Consider the following 23,014-nt stretch of genomic DNA (forward strand, 5'->3'; position numbering starts at 1 on the left):
TGCACTTGAGTTCTCAGTATCTCAAGAGCCAGCTTGGTTTATATTCTGGAGGTCCAGCTCTGGCCTCTGCTTGTCTCCTGCCCAAAGTGGGAGATGAAGATGCTCAGCTTACTTTGAACTGATTCTTCTCCAATTGCTCTCAAGTGGAGATGCCCGAGTTCAATTTCCCTGTTGAGTGTTCTCCTGCAGGATTTTTATGAGTCTGTCTTTAGCCTGGCTCCAAGGGAAGGGAGAGTAAAATACTACAGGCCAGGAGACTACAGATGCAAAAAATTATAGGCTTTAAAATGTCACTAGCTGAGCGCATAATGGATATTCTTCACATTTTAAGATTAGCTGTTGTGTTCTATTGGCCAGTGCTGCCTTCCTGATGCAATTTATAAAGAAGTCTCAGGTCATGGCCAGGCAAGCCAGATTCAAAAGCAGATTCCCTGGGAATGCTGCTTTCTTTTGCAATGCTTCCTTTGTTTCTTCTGAGCAGGACAAGCTTGCTGATGTACACCTGAGTGTGACTCCCACCTACTTTGCCATCTTCCCCTCCAACCTGAGTCAAACAACTCATTATCCGCTCAAATGTCTGCTGGCATACTGTAAACCCAAGGTGTTTATGAACCAGGCTGGGCTGCTAAGTCATGCCATTGTGACCAGCATTTCAGATCAAGGGCAGTGTGTTATGTCTGATATTCATACAACTGACTCCCAGCTATATTCAGAGACGTCCTGAAACCTGGGATGCCCCAAGTGTTGCATGTGAAACTAGGCTCTAACCCCACTTGGGAGCAGCTATGTCCAGGACACATGGGCATTGGTCTATACTCTGTGACAACTATATCTGCACTTCATGGGTTCGTGTTGATGTGTCTCCCTCCTTTCCTATTCCGCTCAGGTAGGTCAGAGGCACAACTGGCCTGACTGGATGCCCTACACCCAACTCCTGTACAAAGCTAGGGGGTAGAAGGGAAAGTACAGGGCTGTGTGGAAAAGTTGGAGGGAGCAGGGCTGTCCAAGCCAAGGGACCCAGTTAGGAACATTGGACCACAGACCTTTCCCAGCACCCCATCTTGGCACCCTCTTGGCACCCCATGTGTCCTTTCAAGTGGGGGACACATGTCCCTGCTCACAGTGGGACACAAGAAGTATAAGGGATTTACATGCTGGCAGAGAAAAGGTGTCTTCATTTTGTTACTATGGCTCTGAGAAGTTTTTGCAGTACCTTGTAGCACCCTGACACCTTGCCTTCATTTCAGCATCCTGCCTCTTACCATTGAGTTCCTCCAGAAGCACAGGCTGCATGGCATCGGTCCAGCCTCTGACCACAGTGACACTAGTATAAATCTGGGATGCTGCAGCCAACTAGTGTGGAAGTACTTCAAATCTGCATATACAGCAAGTATTCCCAGCTGTAAAGAGGCTTATGATGAAACAGCAGAACAAAAGCAACGTCTACATGACATGGGTACTTGAAAATCAGCCCTGTGTCAAAGTGCTTTCACAATATCCACACTTCCCCTTTTACCAACAGTGAGCCATGAATGAGTTCCAGGGAAGTCCAAGGAATGCACCAGAACACAACTGTTCTAAAGAGTGAAAAAAACCCAAAAGAACCAAATTTTAAGTGTATTTGTCAACAGCAGGTAGCACTGTTGTCATTTGCTGCACTGAAGATGGTGGCAGCAGCAACTCCAACAGAAGTAGATTGTGTTGGCCCAAATCTTTTGAAGGACAGACTGCTGAGGAAGTATCAGTGAGGCTGGATATGTATCAGAGGAGTATTCAAGTTGAAAGCTTCCATGACAGTGCCTGGATGTGAGGTTCTGGAGATCTGGAGACAAGGCATTGTTTGTTTTGAGAGTGCTTGACCACAGAATGACTTTCCTTAAATGAAGCCAAGCTGCAGACAAATAGGATATTTTTTGAGACATGCTGCAAAATTCCTCTTGGGCCAGGGCCTTGTCTTCTGTAATTGGAGAAAATGAATTAATAATAAACAGTGAGGAAAAGCATTGTGATAGGAAAAGATCAACTGAACCTGAGAGGTACAGAGCACAGAGCAGGAAGGGCCTCAGCTCTTTCCTAAGTATGATCACATCCCTAACATCATATCTGCCAGGGAGGTGCAGTAGAGCAGCTCTATTCAGGCTTTGCAGGCTGGAGCCAAACACGTCATTTCAGAACAGCAGAGGCCAGGACGAACGTCCTGAAATCCCTGAGGATCACCCTTGATGCAAACACTTCAGGTGGGCAGAGGAGTGATGATGCTAAGGCAACCCATGCTGGGCAGTACAGGCTAAAAGTGGTTCCTGTGTTGGGGCAGAGACATACGGCCTGTGGTTGGTAGTTGACTCACAGCCTATCTTTATCCCCATCCCTCTTGTGATGCTGTGACAGCAGGCAGACACATTTTGTGGGTACTTCCCACGGTACATATAATGTTCCTATAACCTTGCAGGGAACACTGGTCAGCATGGCCAGCAGTGCTGTCTACCCCTACCCTGCAGTGCAGCCGGTGCTGACTGAAGAACAGTCAGTATCCAGGGACATCCAAGGTCATCTCAGTGCAGCCCCAGAGTGACAGGAGGTGTCTGTGGAAGGACATGCCTGTATCCCCCATTTGGACTCGAAAGAAACCATCTCCACTTGGAAGTGAGCAGAGAGCTAGAGCAGCCGTGAGGGCTGTGCGCTTTGACAGCCCTGCAGTTTGTTGGCTCAGGAGGCAGCAGCAACGCAGATGTTTTGAGCCTTCCTCCAGACAAAGCGAGGAATGTCTGAAGGGGTGGATATCCATCCCAATATCCGAGGAGAGCCCTGAGTTCCCAGCATGGTTTCCTGTCCCCCTGGCAGCGTCAGCAGCTGCTGGTTTGAAACAAACAGCCTACGTGTCCCTGTGTGAGCCAGGGCAGCTGGAGGTGGATTTGTTTTCTGTTGATTTCATGGCAGCGTTGCTGCTCCAGGCCACTGCCTTGGTGTGAGGAACAACATCCTAGAGGAGACACCCAGTGAACTGCTGACTGCTCCACGGCTACCCAATCTGCATGCCCAGCGTGGGAAGCAGGCAGACCACCCTGACGGCATCAACAAAGCCATCGTGTTTGCTGACATTTCAAGGGAGCAGCGAAGGGAACAAAAGCTAGGAACAAAAGTCTTTTATCCCGTTCAGAGCTGCAGCTAGAAGATATGGGCCTGAATCGTAAATGCAAGATCCCAGTGCCTTTTTGCTGGGGAGGTTTTTTAAACCTCATTCCAGGTCCCAAGGGTGGGACTTGAATTTTGTCTCCATGGGAAGAAAATGATGCTGAAAATGGAGTGCCCTGTGAAATGAAAATGAAAGGTAAAGCAAGAAACCAATGGATGGCTGAGGAGATGGAAGAAGTCAGAAAAGAGGGAATGGAAGAAGTTCGGTATAACTGATCAGTGGACAGACAGGACATCTTTTCCAGTGCATTCAAGCCTCTCTTCTCACCCCCTACCAATCTCTCTTCCCTGAAATGATCAGAAATAGTGCAGTTTCTCCCCAGACGGCCTCTGGGTAGCTTCTTTCCATTATTGTGGTATTTAGTTATGAGAGAACCATTCAAGAGGAAAGAAAAAAAAGAAAAGAATTAGCAGTGAGACCAAGCCACAAAGCATGGATTCAGTTCCAAACATTCCCAGGCACAGGGGCACTGAAGTCTGCTCTTTTCCTACAAAGCTAATTTTCAGGACAACCAGCCCAAGAGGTTGCTCCAAGAATCTGGTTGGTGATCTATCAGTCAAATTTCCTTCTATGGTTTTAGTCCATGTGCCCAGATTTTGGCTAGAAATTTGGGTAGGGAGGCTCTTGGTAGGAGCTTTGGAAGAAGGGAGCCTCTCCCAGTAAAGCACATGTGCGTGAAAGTTTCACCTCGCCTTCCTGGGTCAGTGATTATTGCAATCTGTGTGTGCTTTACCAACTTCTGAACTTATGGAGGTAGGTTTCTATTTGCCAGGAGTTCAGACACAAGAAAACTGACTGCGTGGTTTAGTTACAGAGCAGGAAACAGAGCCGTGGGCTCTAACTTTAGCTCTTCCACTAACCAGATCCATGACTTCAAGCTGCCAACTCCTTTCTGTTTCTCATTTTTTGCACCTATGGGACAAGAACCATACTTATCCTCTGTTAATTCATGACTCCTTGCCAAGGGCTTAGATTTTTGCTGATGGAAGCAAAGCACATTCTGTGAGACTATGCTGGGTTTTTATCCTAACAATGGGAGACGTGAGATACAAGCAAGATTTCAAATGAGGGTTTTTTTGTGTGCTGAGGTTGAAAAGCAAACCCTAAGACACTCACCTCCTTTTTCTCTTGTTCATTGACAAGAACCAAGCTATTTTTTGCACTTCGGTTTGCAAAGAACGGTGCTGCCATCCTCAGAAGTATACAGAGAGGAGCAAACACTAGCCAGTCACTGATGATATCACTTGATATCCATCAGAGCCAGTTCCTGTTTTGCACTGTGCTCCATCTTCCCCTACCACAAGACTTCCTTTTATCAGGAATCAGAATAAAGAAGTAGAAACTTTTCATAAATAAAAATTCCCCCAAAGGTTATATTACATTGAAAATAATGAAATGGAAGTGAACACATTTCACCTTCTAGAAACAATACATTCGAGTGTTTTTTTGGTTAACAAATCAAGCTGAATCCTTGCGTTTCAGTGAAGCATTTTGATCCTGTGAAATGCACAGTTCCCCACTGGAAAATCATTCTGCTGGAAGATTTTCAAGGAGCCTTTTTTCCTGCATGCTTTAGGATCCAATTTAAACTCCAGCTGCTGGTTGCGGTTGTCCCTTGTTGCAGTGAGAGCTGGCACTATATGCTTTCCTTTATAATGAGCACAGCAAGCTCTTCCAGGGGATCTCCTTGTGGAATCGCCTGATAGTGACATGTGAAGGCCAGTGAGATTGTTTTGTCCTTGTCACAGGGGCCTGTGCAGGACCATTCCCTTCAGGGTAATCTCATGCCTGATTTAAGTGTCCAGGCAGCATGGCTCCCACTCCATCCCTTGAGAAGGCAATTCGACATGATGCTACGTCTTGCTCTTAGGAGGTTTTTCCTACTGTTCAACCTAAATTTCCCCTCATCATTTTGTCACTCCTAGTTACCACCCCTTGATCATCCAGTGGTGTTTTATACCTTGTGCAGACCACTATTGCATGCAGTCATTCCTCTCCTTGTACTGTAGGCCAGCTGTGCCTATTTGCCACCACCATTTTGCTCTTCCTTGAGAGTCAATCCCTGTAGATCATTAGAGGTTCTGCTCCTTTTCTCTTCCCCCTCCCTGCATGCAGCTTGGTATCCTGTTTTCCTTGTAACTGTAGCCGCACTACAGGGCTAAAAGATTCAAGGATTTTTCCATTAATAACCCCACGCCCTTTTCCTGGTCAGTGCATTGCTTAAGAGGGATTGAGGTAATTCATTCACGAATAGCAAGCTGTACTAAAATAGAGTGTGACAGGAAAATGTGAGCTTGGTGAAGCCTGTTTCTTTTGCATGCTCCTTCATCAAAGAGTGGGTTTGCTCCCAAAACACCTTTGGAAATGGGCTCCCAACAAAGCATTCGCAGGTTTTAGCTGATGCTGTTAGGCATCTTCCAGGAAAGCCACTGGCACTCTGTAGGCTGGAGCTCCTTAAGAAGCACAGGGAATTCTCCTCTCCCGATCCCCTATCCCACACTCATATGGGAGCAGTGGCACCGCTCCAGCTGACTTTAGCTATGCAGGGCTCATCTTCTGCATCCAGGAATGCCTACCTAAATGTGAGCACTGTGTATCTCAGCAGCCCTGGGTAACTTCTGCTGTGAGAACATAGGTGGCCTTTTTTCCTCGGCATCTCACACCCGCACCCAGCCATCCATGTTTTGCAATTGGACCTTGAGTAAGAATTTCTTCTTGTGAGGAAAACTAAGCCCCAGTTCATCCTCTTGCAACTCCAATGTCTCTCGGCCAGATTTGAGGCCACATCTGCTGCTGGCTGCAGTTGCATAAAGCTGGAGTAATTTTGTATGTCCTGAAATTGGAAGTGTAACCCTTTGCTTAGTTCCTAGAGCGACACAGGAAGGTGACCAAGAAACTGCTAGGAAAAGAAGGGAAAAACCACATTGTAACAATATATTTTATTGAAATATACATGAAATTCATTCCAGAGGACCATTAGGAGCAGTAGTTGAGCCTTCAAGGAACCTGTTCTGGTTATTGCTAGGGATGCCTTAGTAAACCCCTTCCCCATCCCACCTTCTTGGCCATAGTTTTAGATGTGGTGTAGAAAATGCTGGGGGACTGTATCTCCTCAGTCATGGTAAGCCTCAGAGGAACATGTTCTAATGCAAACCAGCTCCTTACCCTGGTGTGAGGTTGTGGTACCCATGTCTGGCTGTGCTCCTCGTGCTCTCCCCTTCTGTGTGTCCCCACCACGACAAAGCCTGGAATCACACATTCCTGGCTGTTTCTTGTACTGTGCAGTGAATTGATAACCTCCTGATGGGAGCTGGGATGAGCCCATCAGCTTCTCTAATGGGAGAAATGCAAACCTTGAATGTCATGGACCATGGGAGGTCCGAAATGGTGTCTGGTTTTCCCTTCTCTGCTGAGGCAGTGGCTCATGCAATGGCAGTCTTCAGCTTGGTGTAAGCCGTGTTCTGCAGTCGTCATCCAGTTTCTCCACTGTTGATTAAACAGTGCTGGCAGTAGTAGAGATTCCTCCATTTGAAAGAGTACAAATGAAGGCAATGGTCTGGTGTAAAGGTCTTGGCATCTCCCACAGCTTATGACAATGCCGCTGGAGCAAAGGGCTGTGGCTGTAGCTTTTCTTTTGTGAGCTTACATTCCTTAGCAGTGGGAAATCGGCAGCTGTAATTAGTCTCTGATGTTCTCTGCTAATATGCGATTTCTCTGGTGCTTGCAAATACCAGTATCCCTTAGACATAGCTCTATTGTTTTGACCTCTTATCTCTTCTCCCTCCTCCTCATTGAGAGGCTGCCCAGATGTTCTTCAACACCAGTAGGAGAAAAGCCATCCACCCCTGCTCCCACCCATTACATCCCTGTCTCCACCACCTTCCCCCTCCATTCCCCCCACAGCCGCTGTGTAGGAAAATGGCTCCAGCTAGTCCTCATGGAAAAGGACACAGATGCCGGCAGGAAGCCCATTTGCTTTGGGAGGAAGAGGGGCCTGACATCAACAGGAAGCAGAGCTGCTCCTGCCTCCAAGCAAGGGGAGCCTTGAAAACAATGTCAGCTTGCAGTGTAGGACTCAGAGGCAGGAAACGCGTGCACACTGGTGTTTGCTGTGCAGAGGAAATGATAAGCACTACCTGGCCTGACTTGGAGCAGAGATAGTGCGGTGGTGGGGTGAAAAGGTTGTTTTTCTTCACACTGGTTCAGAGCCTGTCCTTTGACAAATGGAAAACAAAAAGCAAAATATGGAATATTTCAGGAATCCATTGCGGGGCTTGGAAACCAAGGACTGCAATTGCAAAGTGACCAGATTTGCTACTTTAGTAACAGCTGGATATTGCTATTTTTCCATTGTTAGCACTGAGAATGACCCTCAAGTTGATAACCCCGGCATGTGTATTTATTGAAAGACGAAGGGAGGGAGAGGCCTGTATCCCATGTGGAACTGGGGGGGTTTTCTGTGGAGGAGGAAAGCCATGGGATCAACTGCTCTCACCGAGGGCAGGAGCGCCCTGGGATACAAAGAAGAGTTGTGTATAGAATCATAGAGTCACAGACTGGTTTTGGTTGGAAGGGACCTTAAAGTTCATCCAGTTCCAGCCCCCTGCCATGGGCAGGGACACCTTCCACTAGAGCAGGTTGTTCCAAGCCCCATCCAACCTGGCCTTGCACACTGCCAGGGATGGGGCAGCCACAGCTTCTCTGGGCAACCTGTGCCAGCGTCTCAGCACCCTCACAGTAAAGAACTTCTTCCTTACATCTAACCTGAACTTCTCCTGTTTCAGCTTGAACCCACCACCTCTTGTCCTGTCAAGGACAGATATAGATAGATATCTATAGATATTTTTCTATAGGTATAGGTAGATATCTCTCCTGACTTTTCCTTGCTAGTTGAGAGGTTACAAGCCTTTTTGGGAAATAAGAAGATAGCATCCTGCTGTAATACTTTATTCAGCTTTATTTCTTTTCTCCTGTAAAAGCCATATTGTGTCTCCTTTCATCTCTGATCTGACAGAACCAGTTTCTGTTTCTGGTGCCCTTAGCCCCTCTGGCAGGCAGTCATGGAGGTCTGGTCCCTGCAGGTCAGCCTTGGAGAAACCATGCTGTACGCTTGGGAGCATCTCAGTAGTTACATGCCGACATCCTGGGGTGGAGGCAGACACAAACAGCATGGCAGGAAATGTTTTCTTCTAAACAATCCCAGCCCAGCATCAGCCTCCAGAAGGCTGGGAGGTTGTGTGACACCATCTGCAAATGCTGTTCTGCCTCCTCTGCTGTCCTTGATGGTTCTCACAGGCTTTGGAGAGCAGGGGAGCTGCCCTCTTGCAACATATGTGAAGTGCTGATCTGCCACAAGGCTGGCAGATGGAGCAGTGCTGTGTTCCCTGCTGTTTCTGAAAGAAGCCCTGAAGGTGCAGCACCACATCCAGATGCTGGAGCCAGGCTGCTCAGCAGCCTCATTTTGAGCTCTTTACCCTCCCTGGTGTATGGAAAGGAAAATACAGTCCCTGGGGACAAGGCTATAAGGTGCACTTTAGAGGACTTCAGCCTCTGGAGATGAAAAGGTGTAGCCAAAATGACCCTTATCCAAAGGGCTACCCTTCTTAATTTAGCTATCAAGTGAGACCAATCCATGGAGGCTGGTTCTGGATTTGCTGATGTAGAAATCCATGTGTGCTTGAGGGATCCATCGCAGAACAACAGCTTCCCTTGGCAGAGAGTAAGTACTTCACCCAGAAATGCCTTCAACACAGTAACACCACACAGGGCAATGCAGTAGCTAAATGTACTTTGCCTGGGGCAGGAGAGCAGAGAAAGTGTCTGTGCAATGGCTTATTCATGACTGGCAGAGCAAGCTTCAGCAAGCAAGAGCACCACCAGCATGTACTGATGTATCCCCTAGATCTACGACACCAGACTTGTGCAGCTTTCGACTCTGTAAATGCCACTTTTAGGTGTTAGGCTTTGATTGACACTTTATAAAAAAGCTATTTCTCTAAGGAGAGCCTCCTGGTAATGCACATGAAACCTCTTACACACGCATAGATACATACATAAATGAATATAGTTGTATATGTAAAAATACATATATGTAAAAAGGTATTTTTATGCATGTAAAAATACATGTGTATATGTATGTATTTCTACATAGATATATATGCGCACACATATATATGCTATATATACATAGATATACATTTATTTAAGTATAGAAGTTTGTGTGTCTGACCAAGGTGCTGCTTCTGGCAGAATTTTCTCCATGCTGCTGGAACACAGATGCTGTGGTGCTCGTATGCCATGGGCATTACTTAGGATGGGTAGAACAGCACCTCATTTCACCAGACAAATATCAGCAATCCAAGTCACCCACAGCTTAATCTCTGCAAATAAAGACTGACCTGTTTTCAGCCTCCTCTGAGCAGGGCTGGGAGGAGCATTTCAAGGTGACCTTTTGCTGCCAGCAGCAGTCTTAGTTCTCTATTCTGTGTTGAACCTCAAACCAGTCCCTGTAAAGGTGGTAGGATGCTCCTATCATTCCTACACCTAGTATTTGCATGCCAGGAGAAAGGTAGCAGAGAGTAGGACAAACAGATTCATTTCTTCTTTCTCTTGTGGAAAACCCTGTTGAATTCAATGATGTTTTTTGTATGAGTGCAATTCTTTGGGTCAGGCTCAGACAGCCCTTGTAGTGAAAACACTGGGACTAAATACATGCTCAGCAATTGAGCAAAGATGGAATGGATTTTGTGCTGCTTGGCTTCAGATTATAATGACTGATTATTTCTAGTGCCTTTGCGTGTTTGTTTTCAATTGGACTGACATCTTAAAGGCTTATTTACTTTTTCTCAAAAGTCTGTTTTCATTTGCCTTTCACTTCTCATTTGCAGTTTTTTACGGGGTTGTGTTTAGGCTTCTCATCTGTCTGTCTGTGATACATAACGATCCTCAGCAATTCTCCCTGCTCTTTGCCCTAAGTTGCTGGCTATCCGTAAAATAGCCCATGTGGGATAACCTCTGGAAATCGCTGTGCCACTCTCCAATAGGAAAGCCCTAGAGGCAAGATCAGAGAGAGGCCTGAGTGGAAGAACATTATGTTATTATTAACATAATGCCGAACATTAACCTGAGCTGTCAGTGGGGTGATTGGCCCTGCTCTCCTTTTCACGCACCTGAGCTCACCAGCACTGCCATTCTGCATTAGCTGGCACAGCTGATGTATGCTTTAAAGCTTGGGAGTGACTGTTATATATGCCTGTAAATTACTTGCTAATGCAGCAAGTGTGGAAAGAGAACCATGAGTGCTGATGGACCTGTAGCCTATCCTTGCTCCTCAAAGGGTCAATAGAAATTTCCTGGGAAAGAATGGCAGAGAACTGCAGAGCAGCTCGCTTTGCTACAGCAGCAGAGCAACTTCCCAGCTCCTTGTTTCACCCTGTCCCTTCACCAGCAGCAGCATTTTCCCTGAAGCCTCCCAAGAATATGTGTGAACCAGTTCTTTTGTCACCAGCATGCCATCAGTATGGAAACGGACGAAGGATCTGTCTAATGGTGACATAACGTGACAGAGCAGCACAGAAACCACAGACAAACTCTGTATCCTATAGAAATTGCTATAGATTTCAGTGTATGGAGGTGGTGTTTATGAAAGGCACAGTACAAAGGGCTTCAAAACTGTTCAAGCTGGTATTTTTCAGGTGCATGTCAAGATCTAAGCACCCAGAATTTCTTTCTAACAGCCCCAAAAGGCTTCCTCATAAAGAGAAATACAGAATCCATGTTGCCTGAGACTACAAAGTCAGAGTTATGATGGAATAAGGAGCAACGTAACACTGACAGCCAGGTAGGGAGTATGCGTTGATCCACTTGAATTGCCTTTCTCCAGGTTTTGGGATCCCAAGAATCCCATGTAAGAGCTCCCATGTGTCAAGGGAGATGTTGTTTTCTACACTCTTTTTACAGTCAAGAAATGGGTGTAATAGTTTACAGGTCACCTCTAGAGTAATTTTGGGACTCTAAGAAACTGAGCAAGTCTGCATCAGCTAGCAGGATCAGGTAAAAGACGGAGACTGAGAACTGTTTGTTTTCTAATTTGTTTCTGAAGCCCTTGTAAATGAAAACATAGGTCCAAATCCATTGAGAAGAGAAAAAAACCCCTCACAAAGTCCATGTATTTTTCTTGCTTTGTTGCCAGCAGTTAAGTAGGTTAGCATGGCTTACATTGGTGTCCATGCTTATGAAGTGAGCAGGGAAAGGAAGGAAAACATCATACAGTGTGACACCTGCAGTTCATGAGCTTGTTTATTGATCTGGATGAAAGACACCAGCCAGTTCAAAGACTACAAATGGAGCCTAAATCACTGACTGTTCATCCTAGTGCTCAACATCCAACCACATTTAGCCACACTTTTCCCTTGCAGATTGCTTCCCTTGCGCTGCAGCATTGCCATTGCCCTGCTCATTCCCACACTTTATCAGCACTGATGAAGCCTTTGGCTTCGGTAGTGGGTTTTGTATGTGTCATCAGAAACGAGGTTAGCAGCAGAATTCCTGTCTCACAGCCTGCTTATCCTCATAGTATCCAGTCATTTACCAAGACACTGATCAATGTGTTATATGCAGATCCAAAACTATTCTGATCTTTTCTATACTTATACCCAAGTCCCTTTTCTGAGACAGCATAAATTGTCTTTTTTCTCCTACTCCAGAATGAATTACCCCAATTGCATGTGCTGTGGTGAGCAAGATGCTGTACAAAATGCTGTGGATCAAAGCTGTTAGGATTCAAATGGTTAGCTGAGGACGTGCACAGCTCATTGCCTGCAGAACTGAAGTCACTCTTTTCTGTGGTGCCTGTACCAGAGTTATAAAAGTTAGGAGTGGATATATCCTGTTCAGTTATCTGGTCTTTTTTTTGCAGGAAACCCACAGCAGGATGTTTTCCTAACAAAATTATTCTCTTATTTAGTACAACCTCTTCTCAAAAGTGCCTGCATGACAGAATTTGCCAGCTATGTCAAGGTACTAGTGAGGTTTCAGAGGGGCATGATGACCGCTGGGGTTAAGAATCAGCATTTAACGCCTGCTTGTGCAGTGCTTTCTCTGAGGTCTGCCATGGGCTCTTTTGTTTCTCCCTGGAACATCACAGTTGTCAGATCTGCTTTGGAAAATGGGGTGTTCCTATATGGTTTATTTTGGTATGTGAGAGGTAAGCTGGGTATAATGTCAATGGGAAATAAACCCCTTGATAGTGGTGCCATTGACTTCATTCAAACTCAGGCTAGGCCTGCAGGCTGTGCTGAAATGCATCAGCGTGCCACATCCCAGTGTGCTCAGCATTTCCGCTTCCCACCCAGGCCATGAACGGTGATGGCTCACAGCATCTGACTGACCTGAAATCCATTTTTCCTATGCCTTTGCCCAGCAAGATCACGATGCATTGAGGACAGTGCTTTCATCGCAGGGAATGGCACTGTTGTGCTAACCTTTGTGACACTGCAGAGACATTTCCCACAGAAGCAGAGGGGAAAACAAACATGAAGCGTATGACTTACATGGTGATTCAGTTGTGCTGTCCATGCAGACAGGATCACCTTGGCGCCGGCTATTCCTCTCTTTTTAACTGTATTTATGGCAGCTAAGGGGGAGGAGCAGAGGAGGATTTGTTTTTAAGCCTGTTTGGTATTGTTTAGACACATCTTATGCTACTCAAACACAGGTGTGTGTGTGTGTGTGTGCATAGGTGGTTGTGGTAGCTCAGCCCAGCAGCCAAACTAAACACTGGAATCTGGTGTTGGGACAGTTTATTTTTTCTTCTTCTGTGAAATGAATTTAGTGCTGGTGAAAAGTTTGCATAGACATCCTGGAGACTGAAGCCCTCTCTTTGTCCTTGTAGCAGTTACATCTAGGCAGGGCAAACCCTTCCCTTCCCCACCTCTGCCAACTTCATCTCTGAGCAGGAGAAATCCTCTGCAGTGGTTTCAGATGCTGTGGTCCCTTCTATCCCTGGCCAATACTGAAAAGGAGGAGATGGAAGACAAACGAGATGAGAACTAGGGGCAAGGCAGGATTTACCATTAGCTGCCACGGATTAAGGGTACGCACTGGGAGGCAAACTGGAATTCTGACTGCTGCAGGGAGGAGAGCACAGTTTGATCTTCCCTGTAATCTTTCTTGGCCAACCTTTTGCCTAAAAATCAGAGAAGATCAGCAAAAATAAATAATAAATCTAGTGAATCAGCATCAAAGCTCGTGATTTAAAGTAGGAAGCATCAGGAAATACAGAAAAATGTCATATCAGAGATGCTGACTCTCAAGTACGTTGCCATTTATACAATGCTGTTCCTTTCCTGTGATTAGAAGGCCAAGTCAATCTATGAGTATGTTCTATAACGTGTACTGTTTGGTTGGGTTTGTTTGTACAAAATAACAACTCCTGCTTGGTACAGACTGAAACACTTCTTTTTTTAGGAAGAAGTATTTCCTAATTTAGTCATTTAAATTGAAACAAGGGACTAGTTTGACCTTTATTGTCATGCTATTGACATAGCGTGAGAGGAAGCATGCACTGCTATTGAGGGCAATGGAAGCCAGTTTAAAAAATACTAATATGTAACAAAACCAAATGTTCACTTATGTTTTTATGGCACAGGATTCATTTTTTTTTGAGAAATAAAAAAACCCAACCAACAACCAAACTATTTCCTGCAAGTAAAACATCAAAAATTTGGTATTTCAGGTGAAATGAAAGGTCTGCTTTTATCCTCCCTTTACTTGACCTAAAATTAAAACAAAATTAGAGAGGACGTGAAATATCCTCCATGTGGCCTAAACCAACCACTAAGGAGGACCTGAGTAGCTCTGTCACTCTTTTTTATCCTTGCAAGGAGCCCTCTGGGAGAACAACAAAAGGATATAGTAGACCAAATTGAACCTGCTGCTGTTCAGTCCAATTCAGTTCAGTGCGCCCTGAAGACACGACCCAGTCCAGGTTAGCTGACTTTAAGCTCAGCCTTACTAGGCAGTATTCACATTGAGTAGTTACGGTAGCTGACTTAGCAATCTCCTCCCTAGGTTCCTTCTGTAGTCCATGGAGACTCAGTTTCCTCTAGAAGACAGTACTAAAGTGTGTAGAGTATTGCTTGCATCTCCTGTTGGAGCAGGGTCTTTCTCGCTCTTTGATGCTTTGGTGGGAGGCCCAGACAGCATCCTCCCACTGGTTGTTAGATGGGGGGACTCCCTCCTTACTTGGGTTCTTGGTGGTTTAATTAGGTACGTGATTAAAGCTTCAATCCAAAATGCTCAGTCTTGTGCCAGATGAAGCCTTTGTCAGTCAGGCAAACAGTGAGTGCCTTGCTTGCTGATGGGGAGGTTTGCTGGGTGGTGGCACCATGGCTGGGAAGGACAGGAGAAGGGAGAGCCCTCCCTCTCCATCCCATAATCCTGGGAGGAGAGATGCTCAGTGCCCATTGCTGGCACTGGAATCTGGAGGAATTGGTAAGGGGAATGAGTCACAGTCACAATACCTGACCTAGGAGAAGTAGCACACGTGTAAAGGAGGTGGCATGAGTTGTGGTCATGGAAAAGACTCTGGGGAGGGTGAATGTCTGTGTACACCGAGGTGCTATCCAGTGAGAGTGGAACGAGTTACTGTGGCTGCCCTTCCGGTTTATTTTTGTCTAGGGGAAGAGAAGTATTGTCTTTTGTGTGCAGTGTGTTTATAACTCAATTTCCCTTCTGACTGATGCCTTGCTCTGCGCTCTGTTCTCCTCCTCCATCTGGTTTCTATTGTATTTTTAAACGAGGACAGTTTGGCTGTCTGGCAGAACAAGCAGGGTCTGTGTGACACCAGCTGCCTCTTCCAACTCCTAATCCTCCAGCACAGTTTTAATTATAAAAGCGTCAAGATTGGATACCCCCCAACCCACACCTTTCTGTGCCTGCATGGACACACACATGCCCTGCTATAACCCCTGTCTGTGCCCAATCTTCCTTCAGGAGAGACCCAGCTCTGTGATTTACGTGTGTGACGCTGATAAAATCCCATTGTAAAGCACACGCTAGAGTCTGTACATCCCCACATTCAGGGTTGATCCCAGCCTTTGCTCTGGTTCATCAGGAACCATGTCTGAAATAACCAAACCACCTCAGAAACCCCCTGGAAACGGAAGGGAGCTGCTCACTGCTGCTCTGACCTCAGCTTCCCTCAAGTAACCGAAAGACTCAACTTTGCAGGAGATCAGAGCTGCTCAGGAATTTCAGGTCCTGCTCAAAGAAAACATTTATTGTGCTCCAGTTTCACACAAGCTCTGCATTTAGGGGCTTGCTTTGCAGGAAGCCGATGCAGTCCCTTCACCTCCAGGGATCTGAGGTCAAAGCCTGTGATTTTCATTTCCAAGTAAAATGTGTCCTATGTGGGATTTGGTTTTGACATCACAAAACCGCCACACATTTTGGTGTATCTGTCTCTGTGTCTCTGTATATGATGAGTGAAGAGTACTGGCAGAGATAGGTGAGAAGCTCAGGGCTGAAAAGCAAAGAAAACTGCAGGGCTGGAGTGAGAAATACTGGCAGAGCTCAGCACGTATCTGCAGTCTATAGGTTGTCTCTACTGTGGAGTCTTCACCCACGTTTAAAAACGGGCTGAATCTCATACATTTGCAACAGATTATTTCCCTCAGGCCTTTTATTTTTGCTTACCAGTCCTCAACAGATGGATCTACCCTTCTCTGCTTTGTGTGGAAGAGGTTTGCTTACCTGCCTGAGGCCTCTTGACCTGATTTATCCCAAAGAAACTTCAAACTCAGCAAAAAACTCAGTGTGATTTAATAGGTCTTACTTTCAAGAGGTCAAGTCAGTCACAACAAACATCAGTCTATATAGTTTTAGTTGGTGTGCTTATTCTTAACATTAAGGTTTCTATCTAATAAAGGGCTCTATGGGCATGGACCCCATTTTTATAGCAGCTAGGCACCATCGTAAGAACTTCGTCAATAGAAAGATTGTTAAATTTTTAAACAAACCTTTTCATATGGCTGTCCTGATCAAATAGGTTTCCTGATCAATTATATCTTCTTTTCCAAAGTAGCGTAGTGCATTTCACCCATTCTCCCACCCAAATAAATCTAAAGTGAACTTGGATCTGTCTAGATTTCTTTTATGCTGTTTACATTAGATTTATTCCAGAGACCCCTACCAAGAAAGAAATCTGAACATGCCACGTATGCATAGCTCCTGCCACAAAGATGGTACAGCCTGACCACCCAGAATTGAAGAAGAGGCCTAAAGCCATTTGCCTATTTTCTTTATGTATTTTATTTCTAGTATGTATATTCATCATCATATGATCTGAGTTCTTCCCTACTGCAGTTACAGATAATCAGGTCGTTCTCAGAAATAGGAAGGTCTTTTTTCTTGATGTGTCACTTGGGCTTTTCTTGGTAGGATTTTCAGGAAATGCTATGCTTTTATTTTGCTCTGTCTCCTTCCACATCATCTAGTCCTCTTAGGAAGTAGGTGCTCTAGGCGCTGAAAGGAATGCTCCCCATGCTCCTTCCAGAAGGCACTGATGTGCCTTTTCAAATTTCCTTGAAGATCATATAGCTCTATGGCTGCTGTGGACAAAGCTCTGACTGTGTAGACTTCACCTGTTCTCTTGGTGATTTCATGGTTTCCTATGAACATTGTTATTGTAGGCTGGGTCCTGTTAGTCTTAGACCAACAACTTGAGTGGCTTAAAAATCAGCCCAAGGCTTTGGTTGTGACCCAGAACGACTGATGTACCTGCATTGTGAGTTCCTGTTCAAAAAACCATAAAGTCAAATTTTCCTTGTTGTTTTGGAGAGGCTGCTTTAACTGAGGATTATGAGTCTGCTTGAATCATTCAGGCTCCCAAGTAATCCCTGTCATCTTATGTATCCCTGCCAAAAGAGAAGGGACACATAAGAAGAACCTCTTTACTTCCCTTGGTAAGAGTCAGGAGCAGAAGGGTAGCACTCCCCTGACTGACTGGGCTTGGGAATAGTGTGTCAATAGGTAGGCACCTCCCTGGGAGCCTCCTCAACAGGGCCTGTGCCCTGGGCTTCTTAGTAGGGACAAGTCCACTCTTGAGCTGGCTCTGGCCTCAGTGGCATCCATGAGAAATACAATAATGTACCAGCTGTTTTTTGTTCAGGCTGTCCTTGGAGTGCTGTCTTTGGATGCCACCTCACGAAGCACACGTTAATATGTCAGTATGATCCTGAACTTCGAGCAGAAGAGCTCAGGGAAGGTCCAAGCAGAGGCATTATCTTTGTAGAGTCACAAAGATGCAGCAATTGCTGTGCCTGGCTTTCCAAATGTATGGCTTCGCCTGTTTTCTTCCATACAGCTTTCCAAATGAACAGAGCAGCAGAGTCAGCATTACAGCAGGGAACTTTAACTATTGCATTTACTGACTTTTGTGCTTATGGCTGTGTGAAGCATTGCATTAAATACACAGTAGTTTCTAGCACCTAATAAGGAAGGGCTCTCTTACTGTTATTGTTACAGCAAGGGTTGTTATAGCAGTGGGGACAGGGAGGCTTGGTCTGACCAAGAGACGAGGGTTTCCTATGCCTATATAATAGGGAAAAAATAAACATATGCTTTGGGTCCAGGCCTGGATGTAAATGTTGTGCCTGAGGCTCCTCTCGGCTTTAAGACTGGTTAAGTCTTTGGCTGGTTATGTTGATAAAGCTCATTTGAAGCTAATGTCAGATTTTGTCAGTGTGCAGATCTCATCAATATTTGAACTCTATACCCCCTCTGTGAGGGTTTATGAGCACTAAACTGTGGGTTTGTAGGCTTATATGGAAGTGTGAATGCTTCTCTGAGTTTTATCCAAGCCCTTCAGACCTTTTGGCACAATTCAGTGAGGCTGGAACTCTATCTTGGGGAGGGGGGAGGTTCCCAGGACCTCATGCTTTACCTCATGCTTTCAATTAGAATGAAATTACTTCTTTTTCTGGAAGAAAAAGGAAAACCGAGAGAGAGAAACCCTACCTTTCTTCTGACAGGTTTCTGTGACCTCAGGGTTAGTCATTGTCATATGCCAATGAGCGTGGCATGGCACATCCGTAGCATGTCCTTACTTTGCAAATTGGCTATGGCCAGTTTGTGGGGGTTATTTTTGGTTTGCCCTGTATTTTTCCCATTGCAGAGAACCTCTGCTGTTGTTCCATCAAACTATCTCCCTTGGGGTGACTCGTGGAGGTTCTCAGTGTGTATTTATTGGGCGTCTTGACTTGCTTTCCCCTCCTAGTCCCCTACGTGTTGAAGAGCTGTGCGGAGTTCATTGAGACGCATGGCATCGTGGATGGGATCTACCGCCTCTCAGGAGTGACATCCAACATACAAAAGCTGAGGTAAGGGCAACCTGTCTGTGTGCCAGCAGGATTCAGTCACATTGCATGGTACATTTCCACATGGTACGTAGCTGCCAGCTGAATTTAAACCACGACATAGTCCCTCAGGCATACACTGGGGCCAACAGAGCTCTCCACTGATGCTGAAGACAAACTGCCTCTGAAGCTGGTAACACTGAAATACACTTCAGGTATTAGTCCCCATCCCTCTGGGGGGGGGGGGAGGGGGGGGAGTAGACTGCGTGGTTCTAATTTACGGCCTGGGCTTAAACCACGACAACGGGAAAAATATCTCCCCCTGTATCTATCAATGGGAAAGGCATGGAGGGTCTAGGCACAAATGCTGAGTTGTTCTCTCTTACTTCAAGACAAAGCAATGTATTTATGTCATTTGGGGGCTACTCATGGAACTATGTTAGGGAAACCAGAGACTAGTTGAAACCTCAGGACCTGATCCCAGGAGACAACCTGGGCCAGGCTGCAGAAACATCTCTGCTTTCCATATTGATTTTTCTTCTAGCTGCAAAAGAGGATTTAGGGTGGAACAGTGGGATGCTACAGCTCTTACTGTCTACATTGTTATGTTTCTGTATTGTTTCAGACAAGAGTTTGTTTCTGATCAATGCCCGGATCTGACAAGGGAAGTTTACCTCCAGGACATCCACTGCGTGGGGTCACTCTGCAAGCTGTACTTCAGGGAACTGCCCAACCCTCTCCTCACTTATGAGCTCTACAAGAAATTCACGGTGAGACCCTTTTGCTTTCTTATTTCTCTCCAGCAGTGTGGATGTGCTGCAGGTTCCTCCATGATAGCTGTTTGGGATTCACTCCAGTGTTCTGGCTTCTTGTGCATCTGTATAAACACTTCTCCTCAGTGCTCTTCCCTTCTTGTCTTGTACTGGCTCTCTTTCCCTGTCCTTGTTTCTTTCCAGCATTGCATGTTTATTTCTCAGTTTCTCTGCTGCTTCCTCTACTTCATCTTCCTCATTTTCCCACTGCATCACTTCCCTGCTGTTACTCTTTCTCCCCACTTCACACCTCCTCCCAGAATTGCCCATTCTCTTTCTTTTTCTCATTACTGTCCATCAGTGAGAGGCTTCTGGATCACCTGGGGCTTATGATCGTAATCATAAGGGTGAGGTTTCCTCATCTCCGTCCCTTCAACAGTCCCTGATTGCAAACTGATGGTTCAGCCTGTGTGTAAAGCACCAACTTTTCTGCATCTGTAGCATTTTCCACACAGTTTCTCAAGAGTACAAATGATGACATGGGTTATGCCAGCTACAGCTATCAGGTCCATCGTGATCATGTCATAAATACAAATGGCAGAGGAAAGTGGCAGCTGGCCAAGCAGACATCTCTAACTTTGTTTAAAGAGATTATAATTCAAAGAGTAGTTACTCAGTTCTGCAAAACAACAAGATTATACATGGATATAGTTGGAGCCTAGGAGCAGACTGCGGGGGAGCTGAAAAATAAGAGCATAAAGCCTGAGTTTTATTTAAGAGAGTTGGCTAATTTTGATGACAGTGTTTTATGCAAAGGTGGTGCAGCAAGTTATGCTTGTTGTTATAGTCTTCTGATTCTTACTGCTCTAAATCCACTTTCAGTGGTTTATGGCACCAACAAATCTAAATCTAGTCATTCAGGCTGAAATCTTTCATGCCAGAGGAGTGGATTTTCAGCTATGAGAATCCACCAAGTTCTTAAAACATCTGGGATGGGTGGATGGGATTGTTTCCTCAGTTTTAGAAACATCCGTCCTTTGTTAGGAATTTCTTGTTATCCTACTCTTTACCATTTGCTGGGAGGGGACAGACATAGCCAGTGATGTTGTAGAGGAGTTTTGCAAACTCATGTCCAGATGAAAAGGGAAGTGGCAACCAACCTTAGCTTCAGGTGGTGCTGTCTGCACTGCCTCTATCCTGAATCAAGTATTTACAAGTGGCACTGCTATGGCACAGAAGGCACTGAGAGAGATCCATGGGATCCTCACAAGAAAAAGGCATTCTCCAAAAGCTCCCTATTGCCTGCTGTGGGAAGATGCATGCAAATGTGTGCAAGGGGGCTTGCTGTAGGGCAAAGCCGGACGGGATGAGCCAAGCAGTAACCTACTATAAGAAGTCAGGTAGTTGTTAGGGACTACAGCTGAGCTAGGGAACGTGGGCTGGGACTTGGCTCGCTGTGATGCCTGACAGATATGCATCTTGCTGTTTTAATGCCAGACTTTAAGTAAGATTGGTCTGTGTTTCAAGGTGATGTATAGTTGAAACTCAGTCAAAATTCTGAGCAGATATGAACAATTGACCTGTATCCTTAGGATATAGAGATCCTGAGCATATCAGATAGCATCTCTATCCTGGAGACATTCAGGATGAATAGAATCTTGAAAACACAGGGTATTATTCAACCATTCACAGTTACTGATGAGCCTCATTCTTGTTGAAGCTATTTGGTTGCTGTCTTTCTGGCTATCGCTACTGATTTATGAAAGCTCGAAAGGAGCCATGAAGATTTAGATGGAAACTTTTTTAGGAAAGAATGTTTGCTGAGAAGTGCACTTTGGGGATGATGATGGCTTGCAGATTTTTGGTAGATACATTTGGTAAATAGCTTTATTCAAAAACAAAAGGGAAGACATTTCTGTAGCTGTCCAAATGTTTCTTTTACAAATGCTTTCTCAAAGAAATGTTTCAACATTAAATCAACACATCTAGCTCTTAAAGAAAATGTCTTTCAGGAAAGGGTTAAACGGCCCCAAATTCAAATGAGCATTTCTTACACTTATGGTTGAGTGTGATGCTTTGGTCGACCTGGAACAATTGATTTTAACATCTTGTGCCAGCTCCCCAAAATGTTATCGCTTTGGATTGACCTAAAAGGGTGGGTTTTTAAATCTCTGGCTTTTCAGTTTGTCTGCTCAGCCACAAAATCCATTATTCATGAAGTCTGCTCAGTGGGGATTTATAATGGGTAACCCAGCTGACAGGAAGCACAGTCAGATACCAGCAGGAAAGAAAGAGAAAAGACCAATTCTCCAAGGAGCAGCGAACCTGCTAAGAGCGTGTGTATGCGTGGGGTGTCTGAACAGGGAACGGCGGCAGCTGTGCCTCGGCAGAAGAGCACTGGTAGGAGTAAAGGATGTATGCTAATCCCAGCCTGACTCAGTCAGAGCTGTCTCTGAGATGGGATAGGCTCCGCTTTGAGTCACCACGATGATTCAGACATTTGTGGCTAAGGAAAGTCAAGTTCTTAATGACTTGGGGAGGGATTGGCCTTTTGGTCACCACTGTGTCAAGTTCATGGATGGAACATCCCAGTCATGACCTCACTGGCTATTACCTTTTGCAAAATGATGGCCTCTCATGCTCTCCAGCTTGCCACTCTAGTGATGGGTGCTTGTTTCACAGGAGAGACAAGTTGACTCTGCTTAGCTTGTTCCAGCCTAGGCATAAAGGGGCCAAGTACTCCCTGAGCAAATCAGCTATGGGAGGCCAAGCCTACCTTCTCTATGGACTAAACCAGTGCTTATGAACTGTGCACTCCCAGCATCACCAGTGGAGTAAACAAAATCCCAAATTACATGAATCCATACTCTGATTAACAGACATGTAATAAATGGAGTTATTGGTTCTTCCTGGAATTCTATGTCCTGCTGTAATCCTGAGTTTTGGAGGAGAGCTCAGCTTTCAAATGCACAACATGTATGGGTCCGAAATGTGTCTCAGAGGTTTGAATGGGTCATGACCTCAAAGAAGCTGATATTCACTTGCTGTCTAAGCATTAGGTCTTTGAGACTTGGAAGTTAAATATGAGAGCGAAAATTAGCACTAACAGAGAAAATACCGTTTGTGATCTAATTGAAATCTAATGTTTCAGATGCAACACCAGTTGAAGTTTATATTTCTGTCCATATCCATCTTTGGGCAAGGCCATTCATCTGGAAACCTTGTATGGAGATCACAAGAGTTCTTATACTTAGGATTTCTGGGCTGATTGTAATAGGTTTTGGTTTTGGTTTGTTTTTAAAAAAGGAGCTGTAGTTATGGGTAAGAATACTAGAAGGAGTTAACTTACCTTCAACTTGGGCAAAACAAGTGCATCCACATGTCATATACACCAAACCAGTGAGCTCACTCGTATGCTTTTGCCAGCATACCAGTGAGAAGTTCAAACCAGAAGTCATAGTTCTCAATTCCCAGTGTTAGGAAATAAAACATGATTCATACCCATCTCTGGGCTTTCAGTTGGCAATGTCTGCTTTGCTGGTGGTTGTACATGAGAAGTGGTTTGCTGGGAAAAGGACAGTGACCCGAAGAGAGATGGCAGCCTCATCAGTGTGAATGTTGTAGTGACTGATACAAGAAGATGCTTCTCTCATTGTGGATGGTAATTTCAGGTTCATAATGTTTAAGTAGCGGGTGGTTTGGGATGGGTTGTT

General features: G+C 45.2%; 1 protein-coding gene across 1 annotated transcript in view; it reads left to right on the forward strand.

The window, feature by feature from the left end:
• The window catches only part of ARHGAP31 (Rho GTPase activating protein 31), a gene marked incomplete at both ends in the record, with an annotated part of 54,826 nt that overhangs the window by 17,162 nt on the left and 14,650 nt on the right, over nucleotides 1–23,014 (forward strand). Inside the window, 2 exons of the mRNA XM_080613632.1 lie at nucleotides 18,471–18,573; nucleotides 19,175–19,319. Of these exons, the coding sequence (XP_080469758.1) occupies nucleotides 18,471–18,573; nucleotides 19,175–19,319 (248 nt within the window). The remainder of the gene's footprint in view (nucleotides 1–18,470; nucleotides 18,574–19,174; nucleotides 19,320–23,014) is intronic.

Source organism: Psittacula echo (assembly GCF_963264785.1).
Source record: "Psittacula echo genome assembly, chromosome: 3".
Taxonomy (NCBI): domain Eukaryota; kingdom Metazoa; phylum Chordata; class Aves; order Psittaciformes; family Psittacidae; genus Psittacula; species Psittacula echo.